Source organism: Ascaphus truei, chromosome 12 (genome assembly GCF_040206685.1).
Source record: "Ascaphus truei isolate aAscTru1 chromosome 12, aAscTru1.hap1, whole genome shotgun sequence".
Classification (NCBI taxonomy): domain Eukaryota; kingdom Metazoa; phylum Chordata; class Amphibia; order Anura; family Ascaphidae; genus Ascaphus; species Ascaphus truei.
Window position 1 is genome coordinate 40,973,939 of NC_134494.1, and position 26,192 is coordinate 41,000,130.

General features: G+C 51.0%; 1 protein-coding gene across 3 annotated transcripts in view; it reads right to left on the reverse strand.

Moving 5' to 3' along the window:
- Positions 1 to 26,192, reverse strand: part of CREB3L1 (cAMP responsive element binding protein 3 like 1) — an 83,947-nt gene that overhangs the window by 40,951 nt on the left and 16,804 nt on the right. For 2 of the 3 annotated variants that reach the window (XM_075567515.1, XM_075567514.1), the window contains exon 1: positions 6,959 to 7,650. In XM_075567515.1, the coding sequence (XP_075423630.1) occupies positions 6,959 to 7,069 (111 nt within the window). In that variant the 5' untranslated portion in view covers positions 7,070 to 7,650. Of the gene's footprint in view, positions 1 to 6,958; positions 7,651 to 20,488; positions 20,694 to 26,192 lie in introns of those variants that run through there. The other variant, XM_075567516.1, reaches the window with a different exon arrangement.

Genomic DNA, 26,192 nt, shown 5'->3' on the forward strand with positions numbered 1-26,192 from the left:
GTGCCTGGCCTTGATGGTGGGTAAGTGCAGTAGATGGCAGTGCCTGGCCTTGCTGATGGGTAAGTGCAGTAGATGCCTGGCCTTGATGGTGGGTAAGTGCCGTAGATGGCCGTGCCTGGCCTTGATGGTGGGTAAGTGCTGCAGATGGCCGTGCCTGGCCTTGATGGTGGGTAAGTGCAGTAGATGGCAGTGCCTGGCCTTGCTGATGGGTAAGTGCAGTAGATGCCTGGCCTTGCTGATGGGTAAGTGCAGTAGATGGCCGTGCCTGGCCTTGATGGTGGGTAAGTGCAGTAGATGGCCGTGCCTGGCCTTGATGGTGGGTAAGTGCAGTAGATGGCCGTGCCTGGCCTTGATGGTGGGTAAGTGCAGTAGATGGCCGTGCCTGGCCTTGATGGTGGGTAAGTGCAGTAGATGGCCGTGCCTGGCCTTGATGGTGGGTAAGTGCAGTAGATGGCCGTGCCTGGCCTTGATGGTGGGTAAGTGCAGTAGATGGCAGTGCCTGGCCTTGCTGATGGGTAAGTGCAGTAGATGCCTGGCCTTGATGGTGGGTAAGTGCAGTAGATGGCCGGCCGTGCCTGGCCTTGAGGTGAGGAAAGAATGTGAGTGTGAGGTATAGAGGAGGGGAGAGATGCAGAGAGAGAGAGGAGAGATGCAGAGGGAGAGAGAGGAGAGATGCAGAGGGAGAGAGAGGAGAGATGCAGAGGGAGAGAGAGGAGAGAGAGAGAGAGAGAGAGAGAGAGAGAGAGAGAGAGAGAGAGAGAGAGAGAGAGAGAGAGAGAGAGAGAGAGAGATACAGAGAGAGGAGAGATGCAGAGAGAGAGAGGAGAGATGCAGAGGGAGAGAGAGGAGAGATGCAGAGGGAGAGAGAGGAGAGATGCAGAGGGAGAGAGAGGAGAGATGCAGAGGGAGAGAGAGGAGAGATGCAGAGGGAGAGAGAGGAGAGATGCAGAGAGAGAGAGAGAGAGAGGAGAGATGCAGAGGGAGAGAGGAGAGATGCAGAGGGAGAGAGGAGAGATGCAGAGAGAGAGAGGAGAGATGCAGAGAGAGAGAGGAGAGATGCAGAGGGAGAGAGGAGAGATGCAGAGAGAGAGAGGAGAGATGCAGAGAGAGAGAGAGAGAGGAGAGATGGGGAGAGAGAGAGAGAGAGAGAGAGAGAGAGAGAGAGAGAGAGATGCAGAGGGAGAGAGAGGAGAGATGCAGAGAGAGAAAATAAAAAAGCTCTCTCTGTGCTTTGTGAAGCTGTCCTTCCTTTGCTCAAGAGATTTAAGCTCCCAATAGAGGGTACATCTTCCCTAACAACGGGAAGACTGTTTCACTCATTATGGAGAAGCACATACGAGTGAGTGTCCCATGTGAGCCACACAGTGAGAGTGAGTGTGTCCTCTCTCTCTGGAGTTCCCTGCAATGACCCCCCACACTCACATAAGAAATGTCCCATAACTGCCTTTGTAAATATTTAAATATTTTCCTAAAAGCACTTCCTGTCTTTCAGTACCGTCTGAGGACTGTCATCTGGACACAAGTTTCCACACAACCCCATCCCCCCCCCCCCCCCCCCCTCCAAGCCGCCCCAGACTTCTGGTGCGAGAGAGAAAAGGACCAGACAGAGATAATGACTCAGGTCTACACACTGCTGGGCAGGGAAAGGGTTAATAAGCCATTATTCCTGCTGTAAATCCCAGAATTACAGCAGTGTCTGCGCTTCTGTGTTCTCTGCATGAGCTGGGGACACGCTGCTAGAACTCCACTCACTGCTCACAGCGCTGCTAGAACTCCACTCACTGCTCACAGCGCTGCTAGAACTCCACTCACTGCTCACAGCACTGCTAGAACTCCACTCACTGCTCGCAGCGCTGCTAGAACTCCACTCACTGCTCGCAGCGCTGCTAGAACTCCACGCACTGCTCGCAGCGCTGCTAGAACTCCACTCACTGGTCACAGCGCTGCTAGAACTCCACTCACTGCTCGCAGAACTGCTAGAACTCCACTCACTGCTCACAGCGCTGCTAGAACTCCACTCACTGCTCACAGCGCTGCTAGAACTCCACTCACTACTCACTGCGCTGCTAGAACTCCACTCACTGCTCACAGCGCTGCTAGAATTCTACTCCCTACTCACAGAGCTGATAGAACTCTACTCCCTACTCACAGCGCTGCTAGAACTACACTCACTACTTGCAGCGCTGCTAGAACTCCACTCACTACTTGCAGCGCTGCTAGAACTCAACTCACTACTCGCAGCGCTGCTAGAACTCCACTCACTACTCACAGCGCTGCTAGAACTCCACTCACTACTCACAGCGCTGCTAGAACTCCACTCCCTACTCACAGCGCTGCTAGAACTCCACTCCCTACTCTCAGCGCTGCTAGAACTCCACTCACTGCTCACAGCGCTGCTAGAACTCCACTCACTACTCGTAGCGCTGCTAGAACTCCACTCACTACTCGTAGCGCTGCTAGAACTCCACTCACTACTCACAGAGCTGCTAGAACTCTACTCCCTACTCACAGCGCTGCTAGAACTCTACTCCCTACTCACAGCGCTGCTAGAACTCCACTCACTACTCGCAGCGCTGCTAGAACTCCACTCACTACTCGCAGCGCTGCTAGAACTCCACTCACTGCTCACAGCGCTGCTAGAACTCCACTCACTACTCGCTTCTCTCAGCGCTGCTAGAACTCCACTCACTACTCGCTTCTCTCAGCGCTGCTAGAACTCCACTCACTACTCACTACTCTCAGCGCTGCTAGAACTCCACTCACTACTCACTACTCTCAGCGCTGCTAGAACTCCACTCACTACTCGCTTCTCTCAGCGCTGCTAGAACTCCACTCCCTACTCACAGCGCCTTCTGTTGAGTTTGTAGGGCAGTGTTTCCCTAAAAAGTGCCAGCACACACACACAAACACACGTGAAAGACAGGTATATATACTGGTTGTCTGCCCGGCTGGGGAGAGAGAGTTGCGAGAGACTGGCGTAGTGACAAAGACTGAGCTACATCACAGTCTGTCCCCTCCAGAGAGACAGGGACAATGTATTATTCTCCTGTCACTTCAGGGTGACACAGACAGCGAGCAGAAGGGATGGGACCTCTGCAGGGCATCTCACCCTGCAATACAACACAGGGCCTATCCCAGGGGTGCTCAACTCCAGTCCTCAGGCCCCCCCACACCCCTCCAACAAGCCAGGTTTTCAGGATACCCCAGCCTCAGCACAGGTTAGGGTGAGCATAATTCACTGCGAGTGTCGACTGCGCCTGTGCGAACGCTGACTGCATGTGCGAACGGCGAGGGCCGACTGCGCCTGTGCGAACGGCAAGCGCCGACTGCGCCTGTGCAAACGCCTACTGCATGTGCGAACGGCGAGCGCCGACTGCGCCTGTGCGAACGCCGACTGCGCATGTGCGAACGGCGAGCACTGACTGCGCCTGTGCAATGAATGCTTGCCGGCTGCCTATGCGCATGCGCGATCGGCACTTGCTGAACACTTGTTGCGCATGCGTGATCGGAGCTTGCCGGTTGTGCATTCGCATGGGCGGAGAGCAAGCACCGATCACGCATGCGCAGCTAGCGCACAGAAAAACCAGGACAGAAGGCAGAGAAAGTCGGAACCTAGGTCAAAAACCAGGACTGTCCCAGCTAAATAGGGACGTCTGGTCACCCTAGCACAGGTGGCTCAATCAGTGGCTCATTCAAAGACTGAGCCACTTGGGCTGAAGCAGGGGCTGATTGAGCCACCTGTACTGAAGCAGGGATATCATGAAAAGCTGACCTGTTGGGGGGTGTTTGAGGACTGGAGTTGAGCCTCCTGGCCTATGGATTGTGCCATTCTCATTGCCGTGTGACAGAAATCAGTCTGCATAAACTCTAATCTGTGACTTTTGGGATCAAAATATGGCATTTTCATGAAAAAGCACTGATTTTAATTAGTTAAGTTATATCGCAATTTATAAGACCAATTACACTAAAAAATGTAACCGCCAAGTCACTCCAAATCAGTGAAATTCACCCCAACAATCAGTTCCAGTTGACTTGGCTGCAGTGACACATAGAAAAGACATACACCCCAGTAGAAAGTGCTAATCTGCTATTAGCAGCGCGTGTAATACAGAGCAGTATTGAACCAATTAAGCTCGTTGTTGATTCCACTGAGATATTGTCTGTCTGCGTGGAATGGAATCTCTGATTCAGCTGGTCCTGCTCATAACTTGTATATTCTCAATGCAGCTTCTACTGGGATAGGAGATATAACACGAGGACTCTCTCCTTGTAGGTGGACATACCAGTCCGGTGCTTTTCAACCAGGGTTCCTAGGAACCCTTTGGGTTCCCTGGGCCTCTTTAATTGGGTCCCTGCAATTTTCAGGTCATTTTTAAATGGTACCAAATACAGAAGAATTTACAATGCATCTGATGTCAGAAACACTATGAGGCTGCGTCCATGGTACCGCAGACTGCGCGGTTCGCCCAATGAGCTCCGTGATGTCACTGGGAATGTACCCAGGAACGCCCGCCGTGGCCCGAGTACTATGGCCAAGGAAAGCACCCGCTTTCCCTCAGCCTCCGCGCGTCTCCGCACGCTCTGCGGCACTATGTCCGCAGCCTTAGAGAGGGTTGGGGATCCTTACAATATATCTGATCTCAGACACACTATTAGAGAGGGTTGGGGTTCCTTACAATGCATTAGATCTCAGACGCACTATTAGAGAGGATTGGGGTTCCTTACAATGCATCTGATCTCAGACACACTATTAGAGAGGGTTAGGGTTCCTTACAATGTATCAGATCTCAGACACACTATTAGAGAGGGTTGGGGTTCCTTACAATGTATCTGATCTCAGACACATTATTAGAGAGGGTTGGGGTTCCTTATAATGCATTAGATCTCAGACGCGCTATTAGAGCGGGTTGGGGAACCTTACAATGCATCTGATCTCAGACGCGCTATTAGAGAGGGTTGGGGTTCCTTACAATGCATCTGATCTCATACATACTATTACCGAGGGTTGGGGTTCCTTACAATGCATCTGATCTCAGATGCGCTATTACAGAGGGTTGGGGTTCCTTACAATGCATCTGATCTCATACATACTATTACCGAGGGTTGGGGTTCCTTACAATGCATCTGATCTCAGACACGCTATTAGAGAGGGTTGGGTTCCTCAGAATTTCACATTTGGTTCCTTAACCAAAAAAAGGTTGGGGACCACAGCACCATTCTGTAGAGCTGGAAGGACAGGATGTAGTTCCTTCATACTATCAGTGCCTGCGGACGGTATGTGAATTCCCACCACATGCTATCAGAGGCCGCCCAGAGCTCACCACAAGCTTGTCCTGTCACTACAAGCTCTGAGATGCACTGCCCTCAGGAGGTTCAACAAGAGGAGACATGGGTCAGGGCAGAAGAGTCAACCAGCCAGACAGCTCTAAGTCAGGACGGTTTGACCTGTACCTTAACCTTTTGTTCCCAGAGGAGCGTGCAAGCCTCCTGGGTAGCGAATGGGTTAAAATGTCTTACTCCTCCCTCAAATGTCTTAAGGCCAATTTCTATAGAAACTGTTCTTCTGATCAGACTCTAAAGCAGCAGCTTCTGTTCAACAAATATCCATCTCTGGAAATGAACCTTCTGCAGCATACAGCATTCATACAGTATAACCATGCTTGCTGTGCCCAGAGGTGGGACACCCAATGGGTTGCTGAATCTCTCTAATAATGGCAGCCGCTGACCCGCATGGCCCATCCCATCCCTGCATGTAGTTATTCTCATAGGTTAGAGCAAGGGAGGACAAAGCCAGTCCTCAAGGGCCACCAACAGGTCAGGATTTCAGGATATCCCTGCTTCAGCACAGGTGGCTCAACCAGGCCCAGCTTCAGCACAGGTGGCTCAATCAGTCCCAGCTTCAGCACCGATGACTCAGTCTTTGACTGAGCCACTGATTACGCCACCTGTGCTGAAGCAGGGATATCCTGAAAACCTGACCTGTTGGTGGCCCTCGAGGACTGGTGTCGCCCACTCTTGGGATAGAGTGCAGTGCGGCCGAGCATATCACACAATAAACATGACAGCACTGGTAAGGGTGTCTGAGATATGATACTCAGTATTACTATGCTTCATTAGACTGTGCCGTACTGCAGTGATCTGTTAATACAGCTACCAGGGCAATAAGGCAGGAGCGGACGTCACTGTCACAGTGACGGTCCCTTGCTGTGGCTTTAACGTGACACTGTGTGATTTGCATTAGAATTGCCCTTAAGCCCTTTGCCACCACAGGGACCTGCTTTGCTCTGGCAGCAGGGAGATCAGCATGAACATGGCACAGACTGGATGTAGGAAGTTCCTCCCCACACCATATTTCGGACAGCTGTTCTCTGCATGAAGCACAATTTCTCTCTGGCACTCATGGAGTTAAAGGCATTTTAGGTTATAAAACACACAAGCGCTGAACTGAAACCTCAGGGTAATAATAATTAATGTCAGTCCCTAATTAGTACCTGTCACCGCAAATAAACACAGCACTGTGCTCAGTAAAATAACACAGGGATGAGGAGTGTTTGCCCCCAAGAGCTTACAATCTGCTATTGTTACAGGGAGATAAACAGACGGAATCTCTTTCCTACGGTCTGATGTTATTTTTATTTGCACCTGTTGTATTATAATTCCTTGTATAGTGATGTCTGTTTTGTAAAGCGCTGAGTACACGGCGGACACTATATAATTACAAATATACGTATATACGTATATACAGTACACACACCTGTGGTCACAAAGGGTATTTTCTTCCCCCCTTTTTATCTCTGTAGTAATATTTGAGAAATCACGATAATAAAAAAAAAAAAGAATAATACTACTGCATACTCGGGTATTAATTATGATTACACAGTACTCAATAAATGTGTCCTGGATTGATTGGCTATTATTATAATGCCTCCCTAAAGGTGCACCAGGGTGCTGTCCTTACCACATTGCTCATGAAGTCAGCCTCAGTGAAGTCTTCCAGCTCTGGGAAGGGGCATTGGAAGCCCCTGTCCTGGCAGAGGGGAGCCCCCTCCATGAAGGTGACACCTTCCATGGTGCTAACCTGGACAGGACACTTTGTATCTCCAAAGACTTCAGCTCAGCACTGGCAGGTGGCCATGGAATCAGGTGGCCATGAGAGGGCTCAGGGGGCAGGGGAACCCTAGAATCAGGGGGCCATGAGAGGGGGCAGGGGAACCCTGGAATCAGGGGGCCATGAGAGGGCTCAGGGGGCAGGGGGACCCTGGAATCAGGGGGCCATGAGAAGGGGCAGAGGGACCCTGGAATCAGGGGGCCAGGGGACACCAAGTGTGTGGGGGGGGGGAGGAGGGAGGGGGGTTGGGTTAACAGGAGCCCAAAGCCTGGGCTAGAATGTGGGGTGCAGGGATCCAATTTTGGGGGTGCAGGGACCCCCGAAGCTAGAGACAGGACTGGCGTTCAGTGGGAGCTGGGGATGAGGGATGCCCGGGTTTGAATGGAGGGCAGGCTGCTGGTTTTCCCCCGGACATTATGCTTCCTCTCCCGGGAGAGGGTCTCCCGTGCTCGGTGTGTGTGTCTCTCCAAGTCCCGGGGGGCTCTCCTCCTCCTCCCCGGTGTCTGTCTGTCTCTCCTGGTGACTCTCTCCAGCTGTTAGCTGTAGCCTGATCGGAGGACGCATAACACGCCCCCTCATTAATATTAAACATACAGGCAGGGGTATAGCGCAGCAGACTCCGCCCCTCATTAATATACAATCGCTGGACATCAAGATAACCCCGCCCCCTCACATGTGCCCTGCTGTGTTAGAGAAGCTGCGTCCCTCCCTGAGAAAGGCACAAGCAATATTCATATTATGCTCTATATTTATATTTATGATGGTTAAATAATAAATAGGAGCAGCAGCTGTGAACAACTGGACAGAAACCCTGATAAACCCACAGTGTTTGTTTTATGCCCTCCATGGTGAGACTCCTGCAAATAAATAAATACACTAAATATAATATAGTTATACTTAATTAATGAAGTGAAAATCCCAGTGGTGTCAAGGGCAAAGGATCTAAGTGAGTGAGATCTGAGGGTTGTCCAGCTCCAGTCCCTGTCTTATTCTATACCTGTACATGTAGTACCAGGGGGGGGGGGGGGGGGGAAGAGAGTAGGGGGTATGATACATTGTATTGGACTACAACTAGTTGATATGTAACAAACTTTGAACCTCTCAGGGTCCTGTATCGGGTGTGAGACCTTCCGATGAGTGAGCCACCTTCCAATGAGTGAGACCACCTTCTAATGAGTGAGACCACCTTCCAATGAGTGAGCCCTCCTTCCAATGAGTGAGCCCTCCTTCCAATGAGTGAGCCCTCCTTCTAATGAGTGAGACCACCTTCCAATGAGTGAGCCCTCCTTCCAATGAGTGAGACCACCTTCTAATGAGTGAGACCACCTTCCAATGAGTGAGCCCTCCTTCCAATGAGTGAGCCCTCCTTCCAATGAGTGAGACCTCCTTCCAATGAGTGAGACCACCTTCCAATTAGTGAGACCACCTTCCAATGAGTGAGACCACCTTCCAGTGAGTGAGACCACCTTCCAGTGAGTGAGACCACCTTCCAATGAGTGAGACCACCTTCCAATGAGTGAGACCTCCTTCCAATGAGTGAGACCACCTTCCAATGAGTGAGACCACCTTCCAATGATTGAGACCTCCTTCCAATGAGTGAGACCTCCTTCCAATGAGTGAGACCTCCTTCCAATGATTGAGACCTCCTTCCAATGATTGAGACCTCCTTCCAATGAGTGAGCCCTCCTTCCAATGAGTGAGCCCTCCTTCCAATGAGTGAGCCCTCCTTCCAATGAGTGAGCCCTCCTTCTAATGAGTGAGACCACCTTCCAATGAGTGAGCAGTCCTTCCAATGAGTGAGACCACCTTCTAATGAGTGAGACCACCTTCCAATGAGTGAGCCCTCCTTGCAATGAGTGAGCCCTCCTTCCAATGAGTGAGAACTCCTTCCAATGAGTGAGACCACCTTCCAATTAGTGAGACCACCTTCCAATGAGTGAGACCACCTTCCAGTGAGTGAGACCACCTTCCAGTGAGTGAGACCACCTTCGAATGAGTGAGACCACCTTCCAATGAGTGAGACCTCCTTCCAATGGAGTGAGACCACCTTCCAATGAGTGAGACCACCTTCCAATGAGTGAGACCTCCTTCCAATGAGTGAGACCTCCTTCCAATGAGTGAGACCTCCTTCCAATGAGTGAGACCTCCTTCCAATGATTGAGACCTCCTTCCAATGAGTGAGACCTCCTTCCAATGAGTGAGACCTCCTTCCAATGAGTGTGACCTCCTTCCAATGAGTGTGACTTTCTTCCAGTGAGTGAGACCTCCTTCCAATGAGTGAGACCTCCTTCCAATGAGTGAGCCACCTTCCAATGAGACACTGCCTTCCAATAAGTGAGACCTCCTTCCATTGAGACACTGCTGTCCAATGAGGGAGGCCTTCCAATGAGTGAGACCTTGTTCCAATGAGTGAGACCCCGTTCCAATGAGTGAGACCTCGTTCCAATGAGTGAGACCTCGTTCCAATGAGTGAGCCACCTTCCAATGAGTGAGCCACCCTCCAATCAGTGAGACACCTTCCAATGAGTGAGACACCTTCCAATGAGTGAGACCTCCTTCCAATGAGTGAGACCTCCTTCCACTGAGTGAGACGCCTTCCAATGAATGAGACCTCCTTCCAATGAGTGAAACCTCCTTCCAATGAGTGAGACCACCTTCCAATGAGTGAGGCTGCCTTCCAATGAGTGAGGCTGCCTTCCAATGAGTGAGAATGCCTTCCAATGAGTGAGACCTTCCAATAAGTGAGGCTGCCTTCCAATGAGACACTGCCTTCCAATGAGTGAGACTGCTTTCCAATGAGACACTGCCGTCCAATGAGTGAGCCACCATCCGATGAGTGTTTCCTCCTTCCAATGAGTGAGACCACCTTCAATGAGTAAGACCTCCTTCAAATGAGTGAGACCACCTGCAAAGGATGAGACCTCCTTCCAATAACTGAGACCACCTTCCAGTGAGTGAGACCGCTTCTTTCCCTTTAGGGTAGAGCAATACCTGCAGTCCCAGAACACTGTAATTAAAGGGACAGGCACCAATTAGGGGCTCAGGAAACCAACAAATTACATGGATTTGAACTGAAAGGATTTTGATATATATCTCTATAATACTCCACCCCTCCAGATCAGCACTTCCACAAACAGACAGGGCTAGAATAACTGTGACCCAGCACACAAAATGATTAACCCCTTCTGGGCCAGTGAGGCGTTCAATGTATTACTCCCTTTTGAACTGCAGGGGTCAATGGTGCAGTTACCTGTTCCATTGTTTTGTACATATCTTTCTTTTTCTATTTAACCCGCGACAGATGCATTATTTGGGAACCTGCAGAGTTTTCATGTGTTGAGGTAGTATAGATGTTCCACAGCGATAGGTAGTATTGATGTCCCACAGCGATAGGTAGTATTGATGTCCCACAGCGATAGGTAGTATTGATGTCCCACAGCGATAGGTAGTATTGATGTCCCACAGCGATAGGTAGTATTGATGTCCCACAGCGATAGGTAGTATTGATGACCCACAGCGATAGGTAGTATTGATGTCCCACAGCGATAGGTAGTATTGATGACCCACAGCGATAGGTAGTATTGATGTCCCACAGCGATAGGTAGTATTGATGTCCCACAGCGATAGGTAGTATAGATGTCCCACAGCGATAGGTAGTATTGATGACCCACAGCGATAGGTAGTATTGATGTCCCACAGCGATAGGTAGTATTGATGTCCCACAGCGATAGGTAGTATTGATGACCCACAGCGATAGGTAGTATTGATGTCCCACAGCGATAGGTAGTATTGATGTCCCACAGCGATAGGTAGTATAGATGTCCCACAGCGATAGGTAGTATTGATGTCCCACAGCGATAGGTAGTATTGATGTCCCACAGCGATAGGTAGTATTGATGTCCCACAGCGATAGGTAGTATTGATGTCACACAGCGATAGGTAGTATTGATGTCCCACAGCGATAGGTAGTATTGATGTCCCACAGCGATCCTTACTTCACGCTCACATAGAGCCCAGATCATCACATGAAACACACTATCCCAGGCCGAGGGGCCGCAGCGCAGCGCGTTCTCTGTATGGGGGCGAGTTGCTTTTATTGATACTTTTAAGAAGCCCAGCAAAAATGTCTGGGAACGCAAAGATATCAGACCAAAGGCATGATTTTGTTATAAAAACTTGAAGTAGAACAGGTCATTTGTCTATATGTTTAATTAAAATCAGAGATAAATGCTGTACAGAGTATTTCATGGTTTTTTAAGGGTTTTCTCCTCCTGCAGCTCCTCCATCCTCCTGCAGCGCCTCCCTCCTCCTGCAGCGCCTCCATCCTCCTGCAGCGCCTCCCTCCTCCTGCAGCGTCTCCCTCCTCCTGCAGCGCCTCCCTCCTCCTCCTGCAGCGCCTCCCTCCTCCTCCTGCAGCGCCTCCCTCCTCCTGCAGCTCCTCCATCCTCCTGCAGCGCCTCCCTCCTCCTGCAGCGCCTCCCTCCTCCGCCTGCAGTGCCTCCATCCTCCTGCAGCGCCTCCCTCCTCCTGCAGCTCCTCCATCCTCCTGCAGCGCCTCCCTCCTCCTGCAGCGCCTCCCTCCTCCTCCTGCAGCGCTTCCCTCCTCCTGCAGCGCCTCCCTCCTCCTGCAGTGCCTCCCTCTTCCTCCTGCAGCGCCTCCCTCCTCCTGCAGCGCCTCCCTCCTCCTGCAGTGCCTCCCTCCTCCTGCAGCGCCTCCCTCCTCCTGCAGTGCCTCCCTCTTCCTCCTGCAGCGCCTCCCTCCTCCTGCAGCGCCTCCCTCCTCCTGCAGTGCCTCCCTCTTCCTCCTGCATGTGACGTCACATTGTCATGGCAACACATCGCTATGTGACCAGAAGGAGGAGGGCATTAGGAGAATTTAAGAGACTTTTACAGAGGCCCCACGCGCCCCCAGCAATCAGCGGGGAAGAGAGCGGGGCCTCTATATATGGTTAAAAAAGAGAGAAAAACTGGAAAATGTGATGCCCCCAAATGTTGACGCCCTCAGTCTGCGCCTTGTTCCCGTCTACCTGAACAAGCTCCTCTCCCCTATTCCACACGCAGCACTTATCACCTGAGATCTGACTCCAAAAGACTGTTCATGGTCCCAAGATTCAGCAAAGTATCCGGCCGCTCCTCCTTCTCTTACTGTGCACCCCAAAACTGGAGCAGTCTGCCGGAGACTCTCACAGCCACCACCAGTCTAAGTTCGTTCAAAACAAAAGCGGTCTCACATTTTAATCTGGTCTGTTACAGATACATACGCCTATAATATATATCATCTCTTACTGTGCATGCAATGTCTTGTATATGCGTAGCCAGGTCACATGATGGCTACTATTCTGCCCTTGGGCTAGCAGTAAACCCTGGTGCAGACAGGCCTTGCCAGTAGTTAATATGGGGTTTTCCCCCTCCGAGGAGCTGCATTTGAGTGACAGCGGGAGGCGGTGACATCCGGCCTGGGCATGACCAATCATGAGCCAGACCTGGTGCCCTCCTCCTGACAGTACTTAAAGGCAGGACCTCCGTAAATTAGGAGGGTTGTCCTACCCCACTGAGGAAGGCAGGTCGCACCGTGGAAAGCCTGAGATTGGGGCCTTCTCCAGTCCTCTTCCCTCCGGAGGAGAGTGAGTGTAGACCATTCCTCTGCCTCTGCTAGGGAGGTTGGGAAGAGCTAGGACGGCTGTGGGTGCCCTTGGCCTGTAGTGACAGTCCAGGGACCATCATCCAGTGAATAGCTGAGAGTACTGCATCGGGCAGAACCTGCCTTGTAACTGCACAGAAGAATAATAAACCCGTTCCTGTTTGCATATACCTCCTGCCTGGTACGTGACCTTACTGGCGGGAGAGGTAATCGGTTCTACCGTGGGAGATCACCTTCAGTTCCTGGAGCCTACGGCAGATGGAGGCGCTGCACTGCTAAAGAGATATGTGGGGTATGAAACCCAGAAGCCTGGTCCTGCGTCCCCACTACCACCGGCGGACGTCTCAATCCTCCTGTTACCAGCAGGTATCATGCACCACATGACCAGCAATGGCCAAATCTCCCACCGGGAAACCCTGTTACACATGTATACCCTGCTCACGTATGTAACTATGTATTTGTAACCATGTATTATTTGTCTTAACTCTATGCCCAGGACATACGGGATAACGAGAGGTAACTCTCAATGTATTACTTCCTGGTCAAACATTTTATAAATAAATAAATAATAGGAAATCTGGCACTGTATGTATTTCCTTTTAATTTTTAGGAAACTACAAAACAATTTTTGCCGGAACTAGGCTGTCCTCAGAGTTTGGTGGAACACTTATGATCGCCAAGGAAACTTCCGGTTCAGGTAAGGTTAAAAACTGTCATTTTGGGGGATTGTTTTAGTAAAATACCTGTGTTTTTTATTTGAATTCTTGGCGGTCGGCAGAGAAGTTGTTGATAAAATTTCATACATTTAGTCGGAGAGGTTTGCGTCGCACACAGCCCTGGCAGGTTGACGCCGACGCCGCTGGCAGCCAAGCGGTTAAACGAGGGGTGAGATGTTACCAATGTTGCCACTTTCTAATGAAGGCTAACCAGTGGCGCGGCTTCAAGTTGCCATGAAAACGGGACGCCTTATGGCACCGAAGTGTCACGTTGTCATGGCAACAGGGTGTCACGTGATGGCGTGACATCACATAGCATCCCGTTGTCATGGCAACGCAGCGCCATTTGACGTTGCGCAGCCGTTGACTCGATTTGCAGAGGGAGACGCCGGGGGACGCCACCGCCGCCACCTGGAGATTTATGAGTTAAACCCATAGCCCGGAGATATGTGGCCGAAACCCAGAGTGGTGGCTACCCTGCATGTTACATGCCTGAGTGCTTTCGCTTGGACCCTTCCGTTTGCTGCCAAGTGGATGCGATATCATATTCAGGTTCAATAAGTCACAGGCAGCGTTGAGCCTCATGTACCGTGTAACTATGTGACCTCTGGTGCAGTGACGGGGTTAACGCAGGGCGGGGGCGCTTTCTCTACGTGGGGGGCACAAGAGGCCTATAATGAGAGACCCTCTAATTAGGCCCTTGGAGGGGGAGGAGACGGAGTCTGCGGGGCTGTGGGGAGACGGGACGGAATTGGCAGCTCGGTTTCTGTGCGTCCTGCATTCTCCCCCCTCTACAAATTGTAGCTTATCGAAGAAGTGATTAAAGCAGCAGCCAGGACCACGATGTGAGGACACAAATCCACAGGCAGGGGGCCAACCACGCCCCCCCCTCCCCGCCCCTTCCCTCCAAACCGGACAAGAACGCCACCGCTAACTGCCGCCGTTAACCCCTGCACTGCCGGCGTGGAGCTGCAACAATATTAATATTGTAAGCAATGGAAGCGGGGGGATATTTCTGCTGCAGTGCTACGCTGGCAAGGCTGAGCAGTATATAACTAGCCACTGTGGCGATGAAAGGGTTAAAGTTCTGTAGGGGTTCGGGAGGTGTCTACGAGGTCTTCGGCAAAACAAATCTATGATGGAAGGACCACAGGCGGTATACCGGGCTCCTTAGCCCGTGTGGGGACTGCGCACGTAGTAAGGCTCCAAACTGCACCTTAGTGTGAGGGGTATGACTGTCACTTACAGCGGGAGCTTCCAAAGTCGCTCCCCACAATGCTTTGCATCCACAGCAGCAAGGCATTGTGGGGCGTGATTTTGGAAGCTCCCGCAGTGACAGCTGTACGCCCCCCTCCTCCTCTCCATGCTATCTGCACACACACGTGTACCCGCAAATTCGGTACAGTTGGGGGCAGGCCTGGATTATCCACTGTGGGGGAACAGTGCACAGGGCCTACGAAAAAGTTCTAGGCGAAAATAAATTGCGGGTGACTCAAAAATGAGAAAACAAAATGGCAAAATCATACTTCATTATATTCTTTATTTGAACGACTTGAATTTAAAGATGACACCAACAGCCGACTGCGCATGCATGAGCGATGAGCTCCGACCGCGCGTGCATGAGCGATGAGCTCCGACCGCGCGTGCATGAGCGATGTGCTCCGACTGCGCGTGCATGCGCGATGAGCTCCGACCGCGCGTGCATGAGCGACGAGCTCCGACCGCGCGTGCATGCGCGACGAGCTCCGACCGCGCGTGGATGCGCGACGAGCTCCGACCGCGCGTGCATGCGTGACGAGCTCCGACCGCGCGTGCATGAGCGACGAGCTCCGACCGCGCGTGCATGAGCGACGTGCTCCGACCGCGCGTGCATGAGCGACGAGCTCCGACCGCGCGTGCATGCGCGACGAGCTCCGACAGCACGTGGGCAAGCGCGGCGCTAACGCATGCGCGGTCAGCGCTCGTTCATGCATTCGCGGTCTGCGTTCCCAGACTTTTTATGCTACTTAAACATTCCTCCTGGACGGTGACCTTCAATCAAAAAGACAGACATGTCCGGGAAAATACAGACAAATGGTAACCCTAAGTCATACGTGAAAACGAGAGGTAACTCTCAATGTATTACTTCCTGGCAACACATTTTATAAATAAATAAAAATAGTATGAAAGTATCAGTCATACTGTATATTATATATATCGATGATGATATGATGGGACCTATACATTGTATACAATTTGCCAGGACTGTCCCGGTACTTAGGGCCCTGTCCTGACTTTTCCGGGTGCTGTCCCGGTTTTTGGATCCCCCTGGCGAGCGCCGACTGCGCATGCGTGAAGAGTGCACGCCGACCTCGCATGCGTTATCGGCACTTGCGAACTGCGCATGCGGGACATTTCTCCCGTTTTATTCCGGGACAAATAGGGTCACCCTATATACAATGCAAATATTTATCTATACACAGTGGTTGACAAATCACCAAAAAATCTACTCGCCGAACAAAAAAAATCTACTCGCCACCTAGTACCAAACGTGTGCTGCTTGGGCCAATAGGAGCTCGCCACGATGTTAAATCCACTCGCCCGGGGCGAGCAAATGTATAGGTTTGTCGAAGACTGCCTATAGATCTATCTTGGGGGCCTACGATTATGAGGGTGCTCAGGTCATACAAAGACTTTAATCCGGCTCTGGGCGGAGAACGTGCATTTTTCCGTATATATATATAAGGGCGTCTCATTGCTTTCAGGGCTGTAAGAGATAATTGATGGGGATTGGGGTTTCTGAAACCCAAAAAGATATACTTTTATTCATCTATTTGCTGCCAGAGGTTCGTGCAACTCATTGCAGAAATATTACGGGGAGGAGATTGTGGGGGCGTTTTCTTGTGAAGTTTGAGGGGACCCGACCTCCTGCAGTGCATGAGGTTTCACTCTTACACATCAGAAGATATCCATTCAAATGTATGTCTGTGGTTTGGAATCCCCGAATCTTACTCATGTGCTAGCCGACGGCTGGGAAATGCTTGGGAGCAGACATAAGGGTAAATCCCAAATCTGAAAGGGAGCCAACGATTAAATAGGAGTTTTTACTGCAGATTGGGAAATGGGACGAGTGGATACATGGTTACATAGTGACATCGTGACATAGTGACATCGTGACATCGTGACATAGAACATGAGGTTGAAAAAAGACAGACGTCCATCAAGTACAACCTATGCTAAATTTAAATGACAGATACTTTATCCTATATCTATACTTACTTATTGATCCAGAGAAAGGCAAACAAAAAACCCCAGTGACATATCATCCAATGATATCTCATAAGGGGGAAAATAAATTCCTTCCTGACTCCAATAATTGGCAATCAGATTACTCCCTGGATCAACATCCTTCCCATGTATACTTATTTGGTATATCCCTGTATACCTTTCCTTTCTAAAAAGATGCCCAACCTTTTGTGAACAACTCTATTGTATCTGCCATCACAGTCTCCATGGGTAATGAATCCCACAGTGTAACTGCCCATTCTGTAAAGAACCCTTTCCTTTGTTGCTGGTGAAATCTCCTTTCCTCCCACCTTAAGGCAGGGGGGTGCACAAAGTTCCCCTCATGCCCCCCCCCCCCCATCTCCTCTCCCTTCCTGCTCGCCCCTTCTCCCCCCCTCTCCCCCTGCACAGCTCCGGCATCAAATGACGTAGCGGGGTCATGTGACATCCCGTGACCCCACGGCGACATTTGACGCCGGTTGCCATGGAGATGCGACGCTGGAACTCAAGGTAAGTTGAAAGTTACAGAGGCCTCGCGCGATCCCCGGCATTTATTTGAAATCCTTTCGGGGAAGCGCGGGGCCTCTGTAACCGCCGCGCCCCTCCCCCCCAAGAAAATCTCTGGCGCGCTCCCCCCTCTTTGCGCACCCCTGCCTTATGGGAGACCCCCGAGTCCTTTGTACTGCCCTTGCGATGAATAGTTCTTTTGAAAGCTCCCTGTACTGTCCCCAAATATATTTGTATATAGTTATGGTTGTACAGTTACACGTTTCTATTAGTATGCGGTGCGGCGTTACTATCTTCATTAAGAACTGAAGGGGTTAACAGGTGTGACTGCCTGTAATTCAACATGCAGCGCCCGTCACACTCTCCAAGGGGTTAATCGTTGTTAATTGACTTCTCATTTGACTCTGACTCCCGCGCTGCGTCAGAGCTGATCTCCACGGCAACTGTCCTCAATCTTCTGCCCGTTTCATGCTTCTGGATGCTGTATAAGGCCTCGGCCAGGGTGACGCCGAGCGTGCGCGATGAAACACATTGCGGCAATGTGAGTGGCCAGCTTGAGCGAGCGCCGCTTAAATTTGCCGCTTGCTTGCGCCGCCACGCATGAGCGCCTGCACGCTCAGCTCCACCCTGGCGCGACGCGTCAAAACAAATTGATTTAATCCGTCGCATGCGCTTATAGTGGGTGCGACCACGACGGCGCAACACAGCGACCAAAATCGCTGAAGTCAATGGAAATTGATTTTTTGGCGACCGTCAGAAACACGTGAGCGGTTCAGCCAATGAGGGCGAACCGTCACGGCCACGCCCCCCGGTCGCCATCTCTCTTACAGTATAAGCAGAAATCGCTATTACAACGGCGACGGATGAAGTCACGGCTTCGCCGTAGCCGGGACTACAAGCGCGGCCTAAAGCTGAGGCTACACTAGGTGCGCGTGACGCAGAGGCGATTAGTGGCCTAGGGGGAGACGTGACGGCGGGGCGGAGGCGCGGCCGTGGTGTCACGTGAACGGTTCGCCCTCATTGGCTGAACCCACGCACGTGACCCGGCCGTCCTGCGGCAAAATCAAATAAGTTTGTCTGCCCGGCAATCGCGCTTCGTCGCGCGCTCTAATGGAAGGTATTGACACGTGTAGCGAGACTTACTGTTTTCGTTACTGGGGAATTCTACGGTACCGCAACTGCACTGGTGCCAGAGGAGTATCCCTATGGGAGGGGGGAAGCATGTCCCCCCCCCACCCCACAGCGCAACCCCGCATCCGTATCTCCGGAATGCTTGCAAGGGTAATTCCTCTGCAGATCACCTCTCCTCCCTCTTACCCCTCTTACCCCTCTTACCCCTCTTACCCCTCTTACCCCTCTTACCCCTCTGGTTGTTCCATATTAAAAAACAACCTGGTTAAATATCTGAAGAAATATTTAGAAGAAGGTTTCATTCCCTATGTCGGGGTTCTCAACGCCAGTCCTCAAGGCAGGACCCTCCCCCCCAACAGGTCAGGTTTTTCACAATAACCCTGCTTCAGCACAGGTGGCTCAATCAGTCCCTGCTTCAGCACAGGTGGCTCAATCAGTCCCTGCTTCAGCACAGGTGGCTCAATCAGTCCCTGCTTCAGCACGGGTGGCTCAATCCATCCCTGCTTCAGCACAGGTGGCTCAATCAGAGGCTCAGTCAAAGACTGAGCCTCTGATTGAGCCACCCGTGCTGAAGCAGGGATATCCTGAAAACCTGACCTTTTGGGGGATGGTGGGGCTTGAAGACTGGAGTTGAGAACCGCTGCCCTATGTTTATCGCATCGGTCTTTTGGACGGATTATACCTCCCACCCGGTATAAAATGCGAGGCGTTGCAGACCCCGTGATGGGGTTAAGGAGTCACAGGCAGAGGCGGGTGTGTATCCGTGCCAGGGGCTGGCGTCAGGTTTAGCACGGTCTCTGCTAGGAAAGCCGCAGACCTGAGTGCGGCTGGTAATGAGACCCCGGCTAAGCCCTCTCTCAGGGACTCCGGATAGCAGTACTGAGCAACTCTTGGCTGCAAAGCGAGTGCCTGTAACGGGCTGTTATGGAGTAATCTTGTATTGGCCAACGTCGGAAGGCATTGTACGCCCTGACACTGAGCGGGGGGAACCCTTTTACTGCACAGAGCCTCACAGGAACACACAGGGGGGCCCCAGAGACATACACACCCCTCAGGGTCGGGTCCCTTCTAATAGTACATCATGTGTCAGTGAAATAAAACCAGCAGTGGTACTGTGCTTGATAACGATATAGATAAGGCGGCCTCCTTCAGCACCATTGTTAAAATTACATTTATTCTGTAAGAGGCTGTTAAAAAATAAATAAACGCATCCTTTTTCTTTAAAAAGTAATTGAAAGCGTGGGGAACAGGATTAATTGCCCTTATCTGCGATCAACTTGTTGTTTTTTTTAATAATGATTTCATGTTTAGATTGCAGCGGGGGTTCTCAATGCCAGCCCTCAAGCCCCCCCACCCCACCGCACCCCACCGCACCCCACCGCACCCCACCATTTCAGGATAGCCCAGTTTCAGCACAGGTAGCTCAATCAGTCCCTGCTTCAGTGCAGGTGGCTCAGTCACTGCTTCAAGACAGGTAGCTCAATCACTCCCTACTTCAGCACAGGTGGCTCAATCAGTCTTTGACTGAGCCACTGATTAAGCCACCTGTGCTGAAGCAGGGATATCCTTAAAACCTGACCAGTTGGGGGAGTGGGGGGGAGGAATGGAGTTGAGAACCCCTGGATCACAGTATTATCTGAGGGGCAGAATTACAACTCTCCCAGCACCCCGTTCCTCTGAGTAAGAGGATTCGGGGGGGACACGCGAGTTACTCATGCTGTTGTACATTGCATGGTTATAACTCTCTGAGTGCCAGTGATGGGCATACAGGTGAGTGCCAGTGATGGGCATACAGGTGAGTGCCAGTGATGGGCATACAGGTGAGTGCCAGTGATGGGCATACAGGTGAGTGGTAGTGATGGGCATACAGGTGAGTGCCAGTGACGGGCATACAGGTGAGTGCCAGTGACGGGCATACAGGTGAGTGCCAGTGACGGGCATACAGGTGAGTGCCAGTGATGTGCATACAGCTGAGTGCCAGTGATGGGCATACAGCTGAGTGCCAGTGATGTGCATACAGGTGAGTGCCAGTGACGGGCATACAGCTGAGTGCCAGTGACGGACATACAGGTGTGTACCATGCGACTCACACAGAGCTCCAACCTCCTGCTGGGTATTTACCTTTCTGTGCTTGGGTACACATTTTGCGGGAGTGACCGGACGCGGAAGGGACTTGGTTCCTGGTCTATATATGTTTGGGTCATTTGGTTCATTCCTTTAGCAAAAACGTTTCAAGCTGCAACCTGGTCGCGGTGACCCCACGGTGACCCCGCCTCAGCGGGTCCGGCACTGCCCACATTATGCTGTCTCTTTGGTATTTCTTCCACTGCATGGAGAAAAGGGGGGAAAAAATCAATAATACAGCCTATCGCATGGGGTGCGTGGCATGTATGCGGGGCCCAAGGGGTTAATATTTAGGAGCACTATATGAGTTATAGTCTAGATAAGACCCAAGAGTGTTCGAGTGACTACAGTATAATGAGAAAAACATATATATAAAAAAAAGTGCAACACAAATATACCTCCCATAAAGTGCAACACTAATATATACCTCCCATAAAGTGCAACACAAATATATACCTCCCATAAAGTGCAACACAAATATATACCTCCCATAAAGTGCAACACAAATATATACCTCCCATAAAGTGCAACACTAATATATACCTCCCATAAAGTGCAACACTAATATATACCTCCCATAAAGTGCAACACTAATATATACCTCCCATAAAGTGCAACACTAATATATACCTCCCATAAAGTGCAACACTAATATATACCTCCCATAAAGTGCAACACTAATATATACCTCCCATAAAGTGCAACACTAATATATACCTCCCATAAAGTGCAACACTAATATATACCTCCCATAAAGTGCAACATAAATATATACCTCCCATAAAGTGCAACACTAATATATACCTCCCATAAAGTGCAACACAAATATATACCTCCCATAAAGTGCAACACTAATATATACCTCCCATAAAGTGCAACACTAATATATACCTCCCATAAAGTGCAACACTAATATATACCTCCCATAAAGTGCAACACTAATATATACCTCCCATAAAGTGCAACACTAATATATACCTCCCATAAAGTGCAACACAAATATATACCTCCCATAAAGTGCAACACTAATATATACCTCCCATAAAGTGCAACACTAATATATACCTCCCATAAAGTGCAACACTAATATATACCTCCCATAAAGTGCAACACAAATATATACCTCCCATAAAGTGCAACACTAATATATACCTCCCATAAAGTGCAACACTAATATATACCTCCCATAAAGTGCAACACTAATATATACCTCCCATAAAGTGCAACACTAATATATACCTCCCATAAAGTGCAACACTAATATATACCTCCCATAAAGTGCAACACTAATATATACCTCCCATAAAGTGCAACACTAATATATACCTCCCATAAAGTGCAACACTAATATATACCTCCCATAAAGTGCAACACTAATATATACCTCCCATAAAGTGCAACACTAATATATACCTCCCATAAAGTGCAACACTAATATATACCTCCCATAAAGTGCAACACAAATATATACCTCCCATAAAGTGCAACACTAATATATACCTCCCATAAAGTGTAACACTAATATATACCTCCCATAAAGTGCAACACTAATATATACCTCCCATAAAGTGCAACACAAATATATACCTCCCATAAAGTGCAACACTAATATATACCTCCCATAAAGTGCAACACTAATATATACCTCCCATAAAGTGCAACACAAATATATACCTCCCATAAAGTGCAACACTAATATATACCTCCCATAAAGTGCAACACTAATATATACCTCCCATAAAGTGCAACACTAATATATACCTCCCATAAAGTGCAACACTAATATATACCTCCCATAAAGTGCAACACTAATATATACCTCCCATAAAGTGCAACACAAAGGAATCTCTCAATAGACCAGTGATTTTCAGCCGGAGTTCCACGAGCGCCCCCCAGGGGTTCCGCGGCCGCCAGGGGGCGGAACCAGCAGCATGGCTCAGCGGGAGATCAGCGCAGATCCAGCAGCATGGCTCAGCGGGAGAGCAGCGCAGATCCAGCAGCATGGCTCAGCGGGAGATCAGCGCGGATCCAGCAGCATGGCTCAGCAGAGGAGCAGCACAGATCTAGCAGCATGGCTCAGCAGAGGAGCAGCGCAGATCCAGCAGCATGGCTCAGCAGAGGAGCAGCACAGATCCAGCAGCATGGCTCAGCAGAGGAGCAGCGCAGATCCAGCAGCATGGCTCAGCAGAGGAGCAGCGCGGATCCAGCAGCATGGCTCAGCAGAGGAGCAGCACGGATCTAGCAGCATGGCTCAGCAGAGGAGCAGCACAGATCCAGCAGCATGGCTCAGCAGAGGAGCAGCGCAGATCCAGCAGCATGGCTCAGCAGAGGAGCAGCACAGATCTAGCAGCATGGCTCAGCAGAGGAGCAGCACAGATCCAGCAGCATGGCTCAGCAGAGGAGCAGCGCGGATCCAGCAGCATGGCTCAGCAGAGGAGCAGCACAGATCTAGCAGCATTGCTCAGCAGAGGAGCAGCACAGATCCAGCAGCATGGCTCAGCAGAGGAGCAGCGCAGATCCAGCAGCATGGCTCAGCAGAGGAGCAGCGCAGATCCAGCAGCATGGCTCAGCAGAGGAGCAGCGCAGATCCAGCAGCATGGCTCAGCAGAGGAGCAGCGCAGATCCAGCAGCATGGCTCAGTGGGAGAGCAGCACAGATCCAGCAGCATGGCTCAGCGGGAGAGCAGCACGGATCCAGCAGCATGGCTCAGCAGAGGAGCAGCACAGATCCAGCAGCATGGCTCAGCAGAGGAGCAGCGCGGATCCAGCAGCATGGCTCAGCGGGAGAGCAGCGCGTATCCAGCAGCATGGCTCAGCAGAGGAGCAGCGCGGATCCAGCAGCATGGCTCAGCAGAGGAGCAGGGCGGATCCAGCAGCATGGCTCAGCAGAGGAGCAGCGCAGATCCAGCAGCATGGCTCAGCGGGAGAGCAGCACAGATCCAGCAGCATGGCTCAGCGGGAGAGCAGCACAGATCCAGCAGCATGGCTCAGCGGGAGAGCAGCACGGATCCAGCAGCATGGCTCAGCAGAGGAGCAGCGCAGATCCAGCAGCATGGCTCAGCAGAGGAGCAGCGCGGATCCAGCAGCATGGCTCAGCGGGAGAGCAGCGCATATCCAGCAGCATGGCTCAGCAGAGGAGCAGCGCGGATCCAGCAGCATGGCTCAGCAGAGGAGCAGGGCGGATCCAGCAGCATGGCTCAGCAGAGGAGCAGGGCGGATCCAGCAGCATGGCTCAGCAGGAGAGCAGCACAGATCCAGTAGCATGGCTCAGCAGAGGAGCAGCGCAGATCCAGCAGCATGGCTCAGCGGGAGAGCAGCACAGATCCAGCAGCATGGCTCAGCAGAGGAGCAGCGCGGATCCAGCAGCATGGCTCAGCAGAGGAGCAGCGCGGATCCAGCAGCATGGCTCAGCAGAGGAGCAGCGCAGATCCAGCAGCATGGCTCAGCAGAGGAGCAGCGCAGATCCAGCAGCATGGCTCAGCAGAGGAGCAGCGCAGATCCAGCAGCATGGCTCAGCAGAGGAGCAGCGCGGATCCAGCAGCATGGCTCAGTGGGAGAGCAGCGCGGATCCAGCAGCATGGCTCAGCAGAGGAGCAGCACAGATACAGCAGCATGGCTCAGCAGAGGAGCAGCGCGGATCCAGCAGCATGGCTCAGCGGGAGAGCAGAGCATTGTGGGGGTATTTAACCCAGGATGTAAAAGATAGTGTGGAAGAGGGATTACATGGATATTTTAACATTGCTCCCTGCTTATAAAGAACCCCTTGAGGTGGATACGAAAGGTGAGGGGGAGGAGAAGGCAGAGGATGAGGAAAGGGAGAGGAGGCAGGTTCCCAACTCTTTGGGGCGAGCCTGATTGGGGAAAAGGCACAGGAGAAGTGTTCTGCGCTATTTAAGTACGTAGGAACAATCTGTAGGGCTCGTGAGAAGTATGGAGGCTCGGCATGATGGAAATATGGCAGGGATTTTCGCAGAAGCAGTGGGATGTACAGGACATGGACTTATGGATGTCCCTTATGATACCACAGACTTCATTGCCCTTTCGATAGGAGGGGAGTGGGCAACCCACAGCACTCGGGCAATCTGCCGCAGGCCTCTGCTGACTTTTCGGCATGAGTTGAGTGTGTGTTGGGGGATTCATCCCTCCAGTAAGTGCTTCAAAAAGGGGGTGGCAGGTTTTAGAAAGGGAGCAGTCGGTGAGGCTGAGGCAAAGAGTGAAGACGTCGGTGAGCGTAGGAAAGTGGGGTTGGGTAAGCTGGCGAGGTCATTCCCATAGAAGGTTCGGAATATCCCCTTTAGGGATTGTTCCCAAAAAGGAGGCAGAGGCATTTCGCCTCATTCACCATTTGTCCTCCCCAGAGGGTCAGGCGGGGAATGACAGAACCGAGAAGGACTTATGCAGGGGGCAGATAGTTCTCTTTTGGTAGAGCGCAGGAGTTGATCAGGGACGCAGGGATTGAGGCATTGCTGGCAGACAGACATTGAGCCTGCTTTCCGGTTGCTTCCGGTGCACCTAGAATGCTTTCAGCTGTTGGGTTGTAGCTTGGAGGGTCCGATTTTTGTGAATTTGTGTCTCCCAATGGGGTGCGCAGTTTCAGCTTTCTATTTCGAAGCGTTTAGTTTGTTTTTGGAGTGGACCTTGCGGGACGTGACTGGACTGCGTACACGTGACTGGACTGCGTACACGTGACTGGATTGCGTACACGTGGACTTTGCTTTTTGGGTGTCGAGGTGGATACGATTTGTATGGCGTACAGGTTGCCGCAGAGGAATAAGCACCTTGGGCAAAGCTCCGCTTGAGGCGCGAAACACGTTCAAGGTTTTCTCCTTCGTTGTTACACGTGATGTGTCAGCAAATAACTTTTATTCCATTGCACGTACACTCCAGCTTTCTCTCAGCAGAGCGCCGCTTTTTTTTGGTTCTTTTGATGTTCTGCGTTTACGGCAGGAAGAACGCCGCAGACTCCCGGGCGATGACTTTCTGTGAGTTAAAGCTATTCAACCTTCCATGTTGGGTCACATCGTACAGGTTATATTATTACTCTCCGAAGATATATCTCTATAAAAGGCTTATTTTGCGGTTCTGGGAGTTGTTATTGGGATACGGGTTTGTTGCTATGGCAGCGGGTCCCGGTTTCTGTCTGTGTCACACCCCACCACACGCTCACAACGGACTTACATCCCTGCCTAGATAGAGACTCCTCCTTCAGGAGGCAAAGAGGTGATGCACAGCCGTCACAATGAAGACGCAGAAGGAGGCTGAACTGGTGACTTGTAACAGGGGACTTATCCCTGTTCAGTAATGTGTCTTTAATCCAGCAGTGTGGTGGTTAACCTCTTGTAGTTAATTACTAAACACCACCTGCCTGAATTAGATGGCTTAGAAAGCCTGTCTTTTGAAACAGGAAGTGAGAACTCTTTAGCTGACACTTATTAAGAGACCTGCTTATATCTGCTTATTTTAATGCTATGTTTGGGGCTGGGGAGAAATGCTTGACTAGGGAGATGTGAATTGGTTGCATAGTGTTTTCACTAGAATTACTCCCAAGTGAATGGAAGCTTTGTTCCCCCCCTGTGTTTGGATAATTATCCTGATGAAAAGGAACAGGCAGAATAAAGCCTATTATAATTTCACATTATAAAGCCTCCTAATTGTGTACCTCTGTGAACGTCCGTCCACATGACTGGATAAACTTTATTGGA